Here is a 16,794-nt window from a genome sequence, read left to right on the forward strand (position 1 = left end):
TCCAAGCTTTTTGGCTCACAGGGCTGCTCTGATGTCAAAAACTGACTTGACTTTTCCAGCATTTTCTTTAAGATTTGTAGATTTCGCAGTTTAATTCTGCTTTCGCTGTAAGTTTTCATTCCACGACAAGGGACGCTCGAGTCAAGTTTGACAGTGGCGTGATTTTCCTGGACCAATCACAGTTCTTTGCTACGCATAGCAACCAATTAGATTGCTTCATTTTGTGTAGACAATAGATTACGTCAAATGGCTTTTTTCGCGTTCGCCAAAGTGGGCAAAGGCCGGCTTTCGAGTTATGTTGAAAGATTTTGATATAAAATAGCTTTATCTGTAGTAGTTTGTTTTGTTATTATATAAAACAAATAGATTCAATGTTACCGTGCGTCTGTTCAGTAATAGATCACAAAAGACATTAAAATGTGGTAAGAACATCAGTGAGACACTCGGCTATCGCCTCTTGTGCCACTTTTTTGTTCTTACCACATTTTGACGTCATCTGTGATCTATTACTGAACAGACGCACGGCAACATGGAATCTATTTGTTAAATATTCACTGCTCCAGGCGGTTATTAAAACATTTTTGAGGCCTGGTCACTAAGCTCGCCACCTTTGCCATCTCGGCAAGTAAACATGGCGGACAGTTGCTGAATCAAATTTTTATTTATTCGAAAGACATCACTCCAAGTTCAGGATATTTGGAAGGATGGAGAATTTTCAAAATGATTGCTGTCGCCCAGCTTGGACGAAAAATCCTTTCAACAACTCGTATTGAAGGAATTTAAGAATCGCAAACGCAGTGGTGACGTTGATCGCCAGCAGGTCAGATCGATTGACCGAAATTTATTTTTCTTCAAACTAAAGCTACTCACTTTTAGGCGATGATGACAGCTGTGAATGAGGTCAACAATGATAAAACAAAAGTACGGGATGAATTTATTTTTCGTAGTGTTTCGCTTGTTTGTTTTACTGCCGAACTTGCTGTGTAAATTGATTCACAATGGATGTAAGCTATTACATGTAGGCTTATTATTAAAACTATGGCTGCATGCGTGTATGCAAACAAACTGTCTGTTTTAGTCGTTATTCTGTGTTTCACCTTTGAAAATTATACTAAAACAATTATTCGCCTCAGGCTCGGTGAACATTGGTGAATATTCACCGAGACGAAGTCAATGTTCACCGAGCCTGAGGCGAATAATTGTTAAGTATCAATATCTTTGGCTAAAATCGTGACTCTCGATACCGCGCTGTGTCTTTAGTATATCAGTATGAACAACTCGACAACGGTAAATTCATCTGAGGATTACCCAGTTAAACTAAATCATTGTTACAAGCTTTCGTTTTTAAATTACTGAGTAGTTAAATGTATACAGATATATTTTACCGTCAACAATAATAGGAATTATGAGATTCATAGCATTTAAAGAAAATAACAGGTGCTAGTGTTAAGAAATCCTGTGTCATTCTTGTTTCTTTCGCATATGAACTCATTTAAATAACCTTGCTCTCCATAAGTTCTCGCAGCTCAGTGGATTGAGCGTCCGCCCGGTGTTCGAGAGGTCATGGGTTTGATTCTTCACGGGGACTCAGATTTCCCCTTGTCCAGCGCTCGTGTCATGTTGATCAATTCACCTGTCACATTTACATTTTTCAAGTTTGTTATTCGAAATCCATTTCAACGTTCTCCACTTTTAACCGCGCTTGTGGTATTTTTTTATGCTTAGTAGCTCTCGGACATTCTTCTACTTTAGTTAACTATTACTTAAAGGCCAAGGGCTCCTGTGGTTAAACGGCATTTCTGTACAATGGAAAAACCAAAAAAGCTCCTCTAATTTAAATCTACTTTTGTCTATCGATGGAGCTTGTGTCATGTGCAAAAAAAGTAGACAACAATCAATCACCATTCGCCTCCAATTATTCCATTTTCCAAATCAGAAAAGGCCGGATAACTCGCCAACGATACATTAAAAAAATGTTGTTACACAATATTGTGTCACATCAGTAATTATTTCATGGATTGTTTTGATCGGTATTTTACAAACAAAATATCATGACATTGTCTTTATTGTCAGAACTTGACTGAAAATCATCATTTTGTCGCATTCAGGACATTCAGCTACGGATCAGACGTCGCCAGCGGTTATAATGAGAAACCTAGGAGATAAAACGTTAAAAAATGTTCCAATGATGTGAATAGTGACAAGGTATCACAGGTGCACCTTGTGACACAACAGGTGTCTGAATTGAAGAGCCGTTGTTCCTATGGTGTTTTGTTTAAGTTATGTGTGTCCTTTGTTTAACGTTTTGGTGAAGTCCTGTGGCTGCTTCTAGGTAACTTTACCAGAAGAGTTTCAAACCTAAAACGACGTTTATTCACAGGTAGCGAGTACTGCTCGGCACAATTTGCTTCCTTAACACTGAATTACACAGATGTACGGTTTTCCCGAGATAACAATCTGGATGACAAAAATGAAAAGAAATAAACTTAAATACTAACACATCGCCAAGAAAAAGACTCACAACAATTCGCAAAAGGTACAAAAAAACTGTTTCTCACCGTTTAGGTCTTCGGTAACACATGATACGATCCGATGGAAAACGACTTTGTTTATATCGAAGCACCACGCGACGCGAAAACACAAAATGAGGGAAAGCACGACTTGAAGAATGTCCGCTGATACACAATCTGGCTGAACTGCAGCCACAAGTCCCTAACAAAAGCGAAATCAATTTCATTTGATTTGTTTTTTAATTTTTTTTGCTAATTTGTTCACACGCATAAAAATCATACTTTCGTACAATTCTCATAAACTGGAAACAAATCAAAATTATAGTTTAAATATCTGTTCCTTCCTTTAATGAAACAACTGTCAGTTTTCAGCACAGACCAGGAAAAAGACCTGGAAGAAAGACTTTTTTGTTTTTAGGTCAATAATTATGTTTCAAACAGGGCTGTATTATCAGATATTTTCATAGTACTACTGACATAGAAAGTCTGCTATATATCTCATTCAATAGTCTAATGCACGTGCTATTCGTCGGTTACCGCATGTGCAGTCATTAATTTACTCATAAAACCTTACCAAGTGAGATTTACAAATCATTTGGTTCACAAAACATCCAGCATGTCTTACAATTTTAATTTATCCCGTCATATTAACAAGCTTTCCTTCACAGCTATCAGACAAAAATAAGGGCCTGTGGATATGGTAACTGAGTTACCTCTCTAGAAATAAATCAGTGCTAAAACGTTCACTTGCAGGTAGAGTCACTTCTCAAGATAAGTCATATTTCCTGTTTCAATAACCAGGGTCGGGTTGTTCGAAAGCCGGTTAACGCTAACCCAGGATTAAAAGTTAACCGAACTATTAATTTTTCTTGTATAAAATTGTTTTTTACTGCTTACGTTTTGTGTAGTTTGAGCCTAGTCAAGCTCAAAACTGATGGACAAACAGTATAAACAGAAAACCTCACCGAAAAGTTACAAAACTGAGATCAAAATTCTTGCTAATCCTGGGTTAGCTTAATCGGGCTTTGAACAACCCGGCCCAGATTTACAGAAATTTTGTTACATTTTTCTGCGAGTGTAAAGAAATATAAGTAGTATCAGTGTTTGTATGTAAGCTGTTCTGTTCAACTGCGAGACGTGGGTCTCTGGAGTGACCCACATGCAAACAGTAAAACAACCAACCAAGCAATGCGACAACTTCTCTTTGATACTAGCACTCACTCACTCACTCATGCCCTTTACGCCTAAGTGGCATGTAGGACAGCAATGTGTTCCCTCCACATCTGTCGGTCCCTTGCCATAAACTTGATGCCTGCCCAGGTCTTTCCCATCTCCTTGATTTCCTTCTCCACCGTCCGCCGCCATGTGATCTTAGGTCGGCCCCTCTTGCGTTTTCCTTCTGGCGTCCAATGCAAAGCAGTTTTCGCAATTGAGGCTTCTTGGCGAGCGACGTGGCCAATCCACCTCCAACGTCTCCTAATCAGGATGGTAGCCATTGGTTCAGTTCCACACCGTTCAAAGAGATCATTATTTGAGATGACATTAGGCCAAAAGATGCGTAGGATACGCCGAAGGCTCTTGGTGCGAAATGTAGAGAGTTTTGATAAATCCTTCTCCGTTAAGCGCCAACATTCTGAACCATACAGGAGAGTTGTGAGGACGCAGCTGTGATAGAGATTCAGCTTGGTACGAATACTGTAAGTGGAGGAGCGCCATACCTTATTCATCATGTTGAGCGAGTTTCTGGCCTTGTTGAGACGGCTCTGAATGTCCAGGTCAGTTCCTCCATCTCTACTGATGATGCTTCCGAGATAGGTAAATCTGTCTGTGTAAGGAAATTCTTCATTATCAATCTGGACTGGTCGTGTGTTGGTAGTATTCAGTGCCATAATTTCGTCTTTTTGCTGCTGACGTTAAGGCCAACTTGCTTTGCAAAGGTGTTAAGGTGTTGCGTCTTCTCTTGAATGTGCTTGTGGGTGTGTGATAGTAAGGCAAGATCATCAGCATAATCCAGGTCTTCCAAGTAGGAAAAAGGTGTCCATCTAATGCCCCTGATCTGATCCTCAGTGGTACGCCGCATGATCCAGTCCACAACAAGGTTGAAAAGTAATGTGGACATGACACACCCCTGCCTGACACCAGTGTGGACTTCAAATAAGATGTCACCATCGCCAACACAGCAGGTAAAGTTGTCATAGAAACTTTTGATGATCTCAGCAAGGTGGGAGGGGATTCCATACGCTCGTAATATCTTCCAGAGGCTGTGTCGATGCACACTATCGAAGGCTTTGGCAAAATCTACAAAGTTCACATAGAGAGTTCGCTGCCATTCGGTACTCTGTTCAATAATATTTCTCAGCGTGAAAATATGATCGATACATCCCCTTCCTCTCCTGAAACCTGCCTGTTCCTCGCGGAGTTTAAGGTCCACAGCCAGTGATAGGCGCTTCATGATGACTTTGGCTAGGATCTTACTAGGAGTGGATAATAGTGTAATGCCATGCCAGTTGCTGCATTCAGAGAGAGCTCCGTTCTTTGGTATCTTGATGATGATACCCTCATTCCAGTCATCAGGGATTTTCCTTCTGTCCCATATGGTGTTGAAAAGTGGCTGCAAGATGTTTGCGGTGGTCACAGCGTCTGCCTTGAACAGCTCAGCATTGAGGCGGTCTTTGCCAGGTGTCTTGTGGTTTTTTAGAGAATTAATGGCTGCAATGATCTCTTCTTTCTTTGGTGGTCCGATGTCAACATTTAGGTCCTCCTCAGCTTCTGGGATATCAGGCTCCTCTTCTGGTGCTGGTCTGTTGAGGACTTATTTGAAATGTTCTACCCAACGTGTTTCTTGGTCTTTCTCAGTGGTGAGGAGCTGTCCTTGTTTATCTCGTACGGGGACATTTCTGCTGCCATTATATTTTCCACAGATCAATTTAGTGACTTTATAGACATTCCTCTGCTCTCCCTTTTTTGCCGCTTCCTCTGCTTCCTTTGCCAGCTCTTCCATATATGCCCTTTTGTCGGTTCGGATCTTCCTCTTGACATGCCTGTTGGTTTCTGTGTACGCCGCTATATACCTCTCTCGGAGTCTGGCTGATCTGCTGTCATTTATCTTCTTCTTCAGCTGGCGTCTTTCCTCAATAACCTGCCACGTGTCTGGTGTAATACATTCTTTCTTTCTTTTAGTCTTCTGTATCCCCAGACAGGTTTTACTTGCTTCATCAAAGATGTTCCTCACTTGCTTCCACTGTTGATTTACAGCGTCTTCTTCTTCATTGTCTTGCTCGTCTATGTTACTCAGGGCTTGGAACCTGTTCCTCAGCTGTAGGACAAAGGCTTTCTTAGTCCTAGGGTCTTGTAGTCTGCTGATGTCGTATCTAGGGGTGGTGAATTTGTTTGGTCCAGCTGCTCTGAGTTTCAGTCTCACCTTTGCAGTCACAAGATGGTGATCGCTGCTTGCATCAGCCCCTCTTTTTACTCTTACGTCAAGCAGGGAGCGGCGCCACATGCTGTTAACCATGAGATGGTCTATTTGGTTTTGATCCCTCCCATTTGGGGATGTCCAGGTGAGTTTGTGAATGTTGCGACGCGGGAATAAAGTTCCACCAATGATCATGTTATTGAATGCACACCATTCTACCAGCCTCTCTCCATTGTCATTCTGCAGTCCACATCCTTCTCTTCATATTACCGTTTCAAAATTCATGTTGTCTGAGCCGACCTTAGCATTAAGGTCACCCATCACAAGCAGGAGGTCCCTACGATGGACGTTCTCAAGTGTCGCTTGCAGCTGCTCATAGAAGGCTTCTTCGTCTCTGTCTTTTATTAATATGAACTTATTGATGAAATAAACTTTATTGCTTTGATACTAGCAATAAAGTTTATTTCATCAATAAGTTCTTATTAATAAAACGTAGTTAATTCTCTCATACTTCACATGTTGTGTTCATACGAGTTGAATTGAACCAAAATAACAAATACAGACCTTTACGAGAAGTCAGAGACCACGTAGGACAGTTCAGACTTCATGAATGACTTGTTTCTTTTCGAAGAATATTTCAGAAGGAAAAAGAAATTCCCACAATCTATAAAAAAGATCATTTGAGTAGAAAATTTACTCGCACCACCAGTGCTGATCCACCTGCCACTTTATTGTCAAAATATTTTAGTAACGTCGCGGCAGCGATTATACTTTCCAGAATAAGCTTTGAAAACAGCGCTGACGAAAGAATGAAACTAATATCTTATTTTGAATAAATTAAGACGTTCATTATCAGATCGATTTTTTTTCTTGGTTAACTCCGGGCCCCGAGTTAAAGCAGGGTTCAAATACAGCCCGGGTCTAGGGTTGAATGCCCTAAATACTGACACAGTACATCACCTATCTACTAGATATATTGAGTTCACGTATGAACCCATTCTCAGGCTGGCGTTTATACTCAGGTCCTACGCAATTTAAGGGAGCAAGGTTAACATCAGTTTATAGAATAAAAAGCTCCACCTTTTGGAAGGTAGTTCTGGTGTTTTACTCAGTACAGGTTGCAATCAATAGATGGCTACTAGGTAAGCGCGCTTCAAAAAGTTCCGGCCTCAGTTGTTCGAAGGCTGGATAACGCTATCCACCGGATAAATCGCTATCCAGTGGATAAGTGTTAACAAAACAAACCACGCTATCCACTGCTATCCACTGGATAGTGATTTATCCGGTGGATAGCGTTGTCTGCCCTCTGAACAATCCGGGTCTGCCATATGTGGCGGCGTTCTGAGTGTGCGCATGCAGGTTATTCTGGACTCTTTCTTCTCCCGTCGGCGTTAAAACTTTATTTGGGGCGGGGAACGGGGTACTTATAAATCGCTCCTCTCCTTCCAAAGAAAGAGCACATTTGTGTGAGCTCATTTGTCGCTTTAGTAGCCGGGCCTTAGTACGCTTCAGGTTATTTATCTATCGCCTTACCGACCTCGAGTTATATCCGTGCCATTATTGACACTGAACTTGTCAAAGTCCTTTGAAATCTTTTCGCGCAAGACAAAATTCAGAATTCGATTGTTTTTGGTTCGTAACTCGGACCTGTCTTACAAATTAACACTGCAAATTATTTCAATAGTGCGTGCTTACATTACTGATAGTCCTTTTCACGGTTAACTTTGCTCATTTGCATTGCAATAAAATCTAGCATGTATGTGAGGAAATTTCGGGCTATTTTGTAGTTTTAGCCCGAAATTGTCTCGCATCCACGTTGGAACACATTGTAATGCAAATGAGAAAAATTAACAGTGAAAAGGGCGATTATTCATCACAATTTCAGTTTGTTATCGACTTCTGTTGGTTCGTGCTCCGTGTCATAAAATGTTGAAGAAGGAGATAGACTTGGTCTGTGGCCAGCTACCAATCACTGAGCCCAAAAAGAGATACAATCAACCTGAAATCATGATGGTTTGGCGAAGCACACGATACAGACGTTGCACGTGTCTGATTAATTATCCTGGAGGCATTGCGCTGCCGTATAATACTTTCCAGGTTTGTAGAAATTCGTCAGTATAGGAGGCAGTATCAACTTGAAGTGATATTAACTGCTTGTTTTACCAACATTTGTTTTGCGAATTTGTTTTTTGAGTGCCCCCAGCCTATTATTCGAACGACACTCACAGTAATTCGAGAAAAACATGTTTGCAGTCTGGTGAAGACTGTCGGGATACAAACAGACTTTTTGCAGTGATGGGGGGGGGGGGGGAACTCCCATATAAAAAGGACGGGGGTGTTCGTCGTACTTTTTAGGGGTTAAAAGGCATTTTTAGTACCCCTTAGGGTGTTCAGCCTCAAAAGGTCGACAATGGGAGCCTATTTGACAGAGGATATTTGCCAATCTATGCAATTTGATGTGTAGAAGATATTCAAAGCAATTAATTGTCTTTATCGCTGTTAAAAATTATGAAAGGGTCAGCTTATGTGTTGTTTTAGCATTGATACCTCTCAGAAATGAAACTCTTCAGATTCTAGGCAGTTTATATAACGGCGAGATTTTTATCCAGGCTTGAATGATAGGAAAACGTTTGCCACTCGGCTATCGCTTCGCGTGCCACCTTGTTTGTTCTTACTATATTTTGACGTCATTTCCTTGCATACGGCGGCTGCGCCCGCAGTACGAGCGGAAGTCAAAACTTAGCTGTCCTACCGAAAAGACAAGATAATAGCCTTTTTCTTCAAAGCTGACAAAAATAAAGCCAAAGCTAAAGTTGCTTTGGCCTCTTCCAATAGTTAACTTGAGAATTCCAGGTTTTATTTGACGAGGAACAGCATATTTTGTTCAAAACTAGACGCTTTGCTGCGTGTACCCAGGCAGTCGTTATATTGAGAAGCACTAGCTATATTGCAATTGAGCTGAATGTTCTGCCTTTGAAGTTGTACGAAATTCAATCGAATCGATGTGCTTAAGCTCTTCTGGTTTTGATTGCATTTCTTGGAATCGATTAATAGCTTATTACACGTTTGCAGGTCTTTAGGGCGTGAAAAATCAGCCTATAATGTTATTTGCGTTTCTCAAGCAAGCGAGACATTTTGAATTTCAGAGTTATGGCGGTGCGTGACATAGACCTACGAACGCGTTTGTCGAAAAACATATACTTATGTCGTGATTTTTAGCCCAATCAGCAGTTAAAGTACTAGGAAAAGTGCTTATGTAAATGCTTGTTTGTTCTGTACAGATAATCAGTCGCCTAGATAGCCCAAGTAAGCTCCAGATGTTTACACTATTTTCCGGCGGCAATGTTGGCGTACCGCGGAGGTACTGGTCTCTGTAAATTGGTGCAAAATATTTGGACGAATATCTGAGCTTGGGAAAACGCACAGACTTGAAAATTAGCGAAGTGTCATCTTTATTAATCTCCTGTAACATCACAATTTCTTGATTTAATCCACTAAATGGTTGTCGGATAGATTTTTTATTGCGTCAGGATTGCGTGACAGTGCAAGCCAAGAATTGTTTTGCTGGGGTCAACATACATGTACATTAGTTTCTTTCAGCTTAAATGTAAAATAATTCGCTACATGGGTTTCACTCTTGTAAAAGACACATAACTCTGTTACAAGAAAATAACGAGAAAATATCGTTTAGTTCGAGATTTTATCTTTATTATACTTAACGAAGTTTCTCGGAGCGTTTTCCTTAGGTGTACTCGAACAGATGCATTCGTAAACAAATTTTCTAACCTTTCTGCTCTTGTTGCTCAGACGTTCTTGAGTTCGTGCTGGGATTCTACTTGGTTCACGATCATACGATGACGCTTCTGAAGATGCTTTTTATCAAGTTGAAGACTTGATAGCCCCGGTTGATGGCTCCTTTGGTATAACATGATTCTTGATAAATTCACTCAAAATCTTCGCTCGTAAATTGATCTCTCGTAAGGCTTGCAGACCGACCCGTTCCGAAAACGCTTAATGTCCTTTAGTGTTGGTCTACCTCGAACGGTGTGTTCGTTTGTGTATGATTTCATCGCCCCAGAAATGATGGAATCCGTGCTAACTTTTCACGACAACAATTTCTGTAAATTCCATGTGCTGTACGGATGCACAGGTGACGCATGCGCTTTGGAGACTAGACGGCGATTTGTGACTGAACGAGGAAAAACAAGATCTTTAAGATCTTATAACCGCGCTTTAAATTTTAACTGTTTTCTTAGCTCTACAGTCGCAATGCGGGGCAGATTCCAAAGCAGTCTTTGATGATTCATTGATTACTGTATACACATCACTTGATCAACACAAACTGTATTATTGCACCCTCAGTCGTAGCCGTTGCGAAATCTCCGATGACGTAATCGTCTTAATCTGGAACTTTCATCGGGATATGTATGGGCACGAAGATACAAACACTATTAACAACAATTTTCTTTCTTAAAAGTCAGGATTAAATTTAATTGTTTTTTTCCCTTGAGTAAAGGGCTAGCCAAGAAGTCACACGAGTCACATAATTCAAGAATTGCGTTATCCACGGCTATCTTTATTACGGTGGTTATTTCCCTACCAATGACGTAATCCTTGCATGTTCTGACAAGTTCTTTGCTTGGCTTGCAAATATTTAATTTTCCTTCCAATCTATGAACTCGCTGTGATGAAACAGCCACAGAATTTACTTCATTTGCATAAAACCACAAGAAATACTCGCAAAATTGCAAATGAATTAATGACCACCGCTTCTGGCGAAATAAACTTGCAAAGTAAACACGATCGTATTTTTCAAGCAGCGAAAGTGAAAGCTGCAACGTCAACGCATTCCAGGGCTGACGTAATACCTTTTTTTAGCGTATTTATTATTCCCTTTGAATCCAACGCTTCGATAAAACCAAAAAAATATATATATTTTACCCACAACAAAGAAAACAATATCCGTAAAATTGTCCGTGTATTAATGTTTTAGCAGCTTCTGACGGAAAAACATCACAAGTTGCACGACTCAGAATTTGGTCGAGAGGGAGCCTTGGTCTGGTCACCGACAAAATTAAACAAGAAGATCTTTTAGATCTTATAACCGCGCTTTTAAAATTTAACTGTTTGCTTAGCACTACCGTCGGAATGTAGTGCACATTTCAAAGCAGTCATTGATGATTCTTTTCTTACTGTAGACATCACATCACTTGATCAACACAAACTGTATTATTGCACCATCAGTGGTAGCCGTTGACAAATCTCCGATGACGTAATGGTCCTAAACTATAACTTTCTTCGGGCTATGTATGGTCATAAACGATATGAACCACACGATAATAACACTATTAACAACAGCTTTCTTTTTTTAAAGACATGATTAAATTTGATTGGTGTTTTGCACGAGTAAAGGGCTAGCAAAGTAGTCACACAAGTCATGTAATTTAATAATGAAACTCTATCCCGACCGATGTATCGATTTTGGTCACTCTAGTGGCTACAGATTGAAAACGTGACAGAAAATTGGCGTTACTTTCGATTCTCACCAAATTTGGACAATGGGAAGATCTCATCATTAGCCAATTACAGGCCATTTTTCAGCTCTTTTCGTCACAGCCTCCCCCCTCAGGAGAATTTTGTCAAGTTAGCTAATTTAGTATGCAGGCCACCGTAATGGTGGTCGCTGTCGGCGAAATGTTTATTTGCTCAAAATTGGGGCAAAATCTTTCGGAGATGGAAGTCAGGACATTTGTAAGGATACAGAAAGTAATATGGGACCAGTTGGTGGCTTCTAAGGCTGAATTTATCCAGAAGTAAGCTGTATTTTCGTTTTCGTGCCGAAAGCCACGCGGTGAAATATTATCGGTTTGTTCTGCTGTCTTGTTCTGTTTTTTCTCTTGGTCATTTTTGTAGCCCGCCGAGGCCATTTTTTCGTCGAAATGAGTTGAAAAAAGTTCGAAAGAGATGTTCCCAGTCACGTTTAAGATCTCAGGCGATAATTCTGGAGTTTTTTGGCCGAAACGTCGGCTTTGTTATGTTCGTGTTTTTCGGTTGCTATGGGCGACCGTTGCTCCCTTTGTTAGGTCAAGTCTGGGGAGTGAGGTCACCCAAAAAATTCTAATTAATTCTGGTTTTGTTTGATTTCGCTGAAATTTTAGCACGATAAAGCTGGATTGTTAAGGAATAGATTTACCATCTGCCGATGTGTGGTAGCTATTAACGCTAAAGTGATATATCGCTTCGATGTCAGGGTTTGAAGAGACTTTTTTGCCACGTGTAGGTTCGGCGTGATTTTGTAATCTGAGATTTCTGTTGACACTGAAGAAACAAGGTTTGGCGTGTAAACATTACAGATTGCGTAATTCAAAGTTGGCCGAGTGGAGATCTGCGTCTGGTCTCCGACAAAAAACAAGAAGATCTGTTAGATCTTATAACCGCGCTTTTAAAATTTAACTGTTTTCTTAGCACTACAGTCGCAACGCAGTGTACATTCCAAAGCAATCCTTGATGATTCATTGACTACTGTAGACAGCACATTACTTGATGAACACAAACTGTATTATTGCACCATCAGTCGCAACCGGTGTGAAATCTCCGATGACGTAATAGTCTTAATCTGGAACTTTCTTCGGGATACGTATGGGCATGAAGATACGAACACTATTAACAACAGCTTTCTTTCTTAAAAGTCACGATTAAATTAAATTGTTTTTTCCCTTGAGTAAAGGGCTAGCAAAGAAGTCACACAAGTCACATAATTCAAGAATTGTGTTATCCACGGGTATCTTTAGTACGGTGGTTATTTCCCTACCAATGACGTAATCCTTGCACGTTCTGACAAGTTCGTTGCTTGGCTTGCAAATGTTTAATTTTCCTTCCGATCTATGAACTCGCTGCGATGAAACCGCCAAAGAATTTACTTCATTTGCCTAAAACCACAAGAAATACTTGTAAAATTACAAATAAATTAATGAACGTCGCTTCTGGCGAAATAAACTTGCAAAATAAACATGATCTTATTTGTCACATAGCGAAAGTGAAAGCTGCAACGTCAACGCATTCCATGGCTGACGTAATACCTTTTTTTAGCGTGTTTATTATTCCCTTTAAATCCAACGCTTTGATAAAACGAAAAGAAAATATATTTTTTCCGCAAAAAAGAAAACAATATCCGTAAAATTGTCCGTCTATTTATGTTTTAACGGCTTCTGCCGCGAAAACATCACACGTTGCGTGACTCAAACTTTGGCCGAGCGGAGGTCTGCGTCTGGTCACCGACAAAAAAAAAAAAAAAATAAACCCCGGGTAAACCTAGAACCGCGCTCGGCCCATGGCCGCGCGGTTAAAAAATAAAAAAAAATAAACCAAGGGTAGAACAACAGGGCTGAATAACGTCTGCGCATGTGCGAGAGGTCAGCACAACAAAATCAAATTTCGGCGCGAACGTGATGTGTGGTTCTTTCGTGTTCAGTTGAATGACGACAAGAAAGGAGCAGAAATTTTACCATTATTTTGGCACCTAAAAGCAAATATCTCCTTTTTATGCTTTGGAAAATGACAATTTAAATAATTCGAAGTTTTTGTTCCCAAAGAAATGCCGAGAAATACAAGAAAACTTGTAGTTAACGTGGTAAATATTTAGAGCTTTGGATTCAACCGCCACGATTCAGCGTCGTTTCGATTGACAGTCGTTTGCTTCGTTTGAGAGAAAAATGATGTTTGGGGGACATTGACGGCAACACTAGAGTTTGGAAAAGTGTCGCCAGACGTGAGTATTACGATCTTAGTTTGTTTTGTAATCAAAATGGCACCTTTCTTTAGCGAGTCGTAAAATTTATTTTAACACAAACGCTGTGGTATGGTATTGCTGTCGTAAAACTTGTATGGTCAGCATCTGCATGCACTCGTAAGCTTACTTGCAAGACTTAAAGCTCAAAAGATGCTTTCTCCAGGAACGTATATTGTTGGCTACATGTACCTATACAACTGTAGAGTACTTTTATGTACAGAGTTTGCTTATCTTAATCGATCGACATATTTCATTATCTAAATGAAGCACATGTTACTGTTCCTAAATTATGTGGGATGCTGTTAATCGTTTTAAACCATGAAAGCAGTTCAAACGCTGCATCGTTTGGGGCCATTGCCAAAAATGCTCCACTTGTCCCATGGTAATGACTGTCAAACACAGTTATTCCATTCTGTGTAGGGATGAATGCCACCGTTTTGTCATTTATAATGAAGATACATGCTGTCTTGGTATTGTTCTGCTGGGCTTGGTTTAAGTGGTACGGCAGGCTTGCTGCTGGAGTCTGCTCTCTGATGATACTGACTGGCAACTCTGCAGAGACATCAAGGCTATCAAGGGCATTTGTCTGCTCCATTTTAGTTGCTGCTTCCTGCACACCATACAGCTGCCCACCACTGTTTTCATAGTATTTAAACATAGCGGTCTGGCACTGGCTACAAAATATAATGCATAATGTATAATGTATATTAAAAGCTTTTCTACTGCATCTGCATGTGTGTAAACACTCATTCGAATGGAAGAACCATTTCTAATTATTTATAACTATTTTTTAAACATTAATTAATACAGTGGGGGATAATGTGGAGGGAGTGTTTAATCAGAAAAATTATTTCATTTTAGAATATAAAAATTTACTCATCTGTCGTACCTGCATGTTTCCTCTTGTTGCAGTGCCTCCTCAGAGTTATTTAGTTTTAATTAGTAAATACAATTATACAAACAGTATACTTTATCCTACAGGAATAGTAAATTTGTTGAAACTTCTACATGTATACCTGAAGATGTTATTTCCTTATTTTTCAGTGTTTTCCCAAGTTGACTGACCATGCTTTGTGAAGCATTCTCCCAAGAAGATTCATACCAAAATATTGTCTCCATGTTGTTATTACTGACAATTTTTATAATTAGAAATTGATTATTATCACATTTAATTGTTATATGTACATGTACCTGTCTGCCATCAGGCGACTGAACACTGGTTGGAGAGGAGGTTGATGGTTTACTGTTTCTCTGTAAGGAGCAGATACATGATAAAATATTTTGGTATAGTTCTGGAAAGATTTTTTGTGATAAGAAAGTAGTAAATATGCAGTATTGTTTTGGTGGGCAGAATTGGCAAATAAACAAATGAACAAAATATGGCTCCAGTCTATTTTGTGTGTGTGTGTGTGTGGACTTTGTGGGACTGGTATTTCAGTTTCAGGGGCATCAAATATTAGTTATATGTTGTATAATTATCTCAATGTTGCATTAGACGAAAACAAGCACTTCACTTACTTGTACTGGTCTGGATCACTGGAGAAAACACCATCAGCAATCGTGAACACTTATTACACCATCGGGTGGGTAACCCGAAAACACTGACCCCCTGTCCGCAGACCCCCACTACGGACCGGGTCTGTGGACTACCTATGGACCGGTCCACGGACTCCCCCAACGGACCCCCTCTACGGACCACCCCCCAAAATATAATAAAATTAATAAATAAAATATTTCATTTACGGGTTGTCTAATAGATTACTCGTGACAGCGAAATTCCGAATGTTACATTGAACAAATGTAACAGACCTAGATTCTGGCTCGGGTGCAATTCAAATCATTACACATTGCTATTTCCTTTGCTGTGGCCATAAAATATATGAAAGACACGTACGGGGAAGCCTCCGGGAAGCCTCAAAATTTGTGCTCTTTTCCCTCTGCCATTTTGTTCAGCCCATTTTCCCGTGGGTTTGTAAACTCATTCCAGGCTTCACAATTTGCTCAGCGGAATAACAGATACAAACAATTAACGGCCTAAAAATATATCTTCCATAGCCTGATTGAGCCACGAATGGAAGGTAAGAACTTTCCTTCTTACCATCGGCATTTCCTTACACTGAAAAAAGCTTTTAGGCATTTTTTGGGGGGAGGGGTGGGGGGTTGGGTTGTTAAAACCCGAGTCTGTTATATTTGTACAGTGTAACACTCGAAAAATCACCGACACAAGTCTGAATCTATTTGGCAACCCATAAGTGAAATCTTTATTTATTATTTTTACACTATTTTAGGGTGGTCCGTAGAGGGGGTCCGTAGGGGTAGTCCATGGACCGGTCCGTAGGGTAGTCCGCGGACCCGGTCCGTTGTGGGGGTCCGCGGACCGGGGGTCAGTGTTTTCGGGTTACACCCATCGGGTTCCGGGCCGGTAAGTAGGGACATTAGCTCCTACCAGGAGCCATAATCGGGGACGGAGACCGTAAGTCTTGGGATCCGCGCGCACCTATGATATGGGACAATTTTTCTATTTTTAGAACAAATTGCGCCATCCTGACGTCATATATCCTCGCGGATCCACGCACATGTCGGGGGCTCTCGCGTGGATATTGTCACGTTGCGTGATCAAATGGTGAGAGTTGAGAGACCTTGAGAGATTATCTTGCGTATTTTTCACAGCGATGGCAGGGAATAAGGCAGGGAATACGAACCAGGGCGCTTATATGTAGTTTTATGCTCTGAGCTAACGGAAAAGGTGGGTTTTTCAGGGTCGAAAACAAGACTTCAATCTCGCGCTGGAAATGAATAATAAGATCTGGTCGCGCTAGTTGTAAGCTTACGCGTATGTTTTTGCGTTTGTTCTGACTTAAGAATATAGCAAGAAAACTCTCTACTCTGGTATCGAGTTAATTTGTGACTTTCTCAGACAACGGTTAATCATAACCAAAACCTGTTTTGATGGTTTCTTATTGTTTCTGCTTGTTTGGTGAGTTTGCAAAAGTTTTTGAAAGGAAAGTCTGACGCGTACAATTAGCTCATTTGCATAGTGCAGCTCGTGCACTTTCAAGTCCGAGTCGGTGTTTTCAATT

At 40.4% G+C, this 16,794-nt stretch overlaps 1 protein-coding gene, 1 long non-coding RNA gene and 2 pseudogenes across 2 annotated transcripts; 1 reads left to right on the plus strand and 3 right to left on the minus strand.

Annotated features, from left to right (window-relative positions):
• Positions 1 to 5,164: 5,164 nt before the first annotated feature.
• On the minus strand, positions 5,165 to 5,661 carry LOC149118143 (uncharacterized; annotated as a pseudogene).
• Positions 5,609 to 6,252, minus strand: LOC149118144 (protein CFDP2-like; annotated as a pseudogene).
• Positions 6,253 to 12,509: 6,257 nt separating this feature from the next.
• On the plus strand, positions 12,510 to 15,096 carry LOC149118145 (uncharacterized). Its single transcript, XR_016207357.1, has 2 exons — positions 12,510 to 13,693; positions 14,759 to 15,096. It is a non-coding gene; the product is annotated as an uncharacterized LOC149118145 (long non-coding RNA).
• On the minus strand, positions 13,868 to 14,744 carry LOC149118146 (uncharacterized). The gene is made up of 2 exons (XM_089290091.1): positions 14,731 to 14,744; positions 13,868 to 14,388 (listed from the first exon to the last, which is right to left on the minus strand). The coding sequence occupies exon 2, from the start codon at positions 14,370 to 14,372 to the stop codon at positions 13,968 to 13,970; it is 405 nt and encodes a 134-aa protein (XP_089146217.1). The 5' UTR covers positions 14,373 to 14,388; positions 14,731 to 14,744; the 3' UTR covers positions 13,868 to 13,967.
• Positions 15,097 to 16,794: the final 1,698 nt, after the last annotated feature.

The sequence above is a fragment of the Orbicella faveolata genome, unplaced genomic scaffold (genome assembly GCF_042242905.1).
Source record: "Orbicella faveolata isolate gen_17 unplaced genomic scaffold, um_ofav_v1 contig_1, whole genome shotgun sequence".
Lineage (NCBI taxonomy): Eukaryota > Metazoa > Cnidaria > Anthozoa > Scleractinia > Merulinidae > Orbicella > Orbicella faveolata.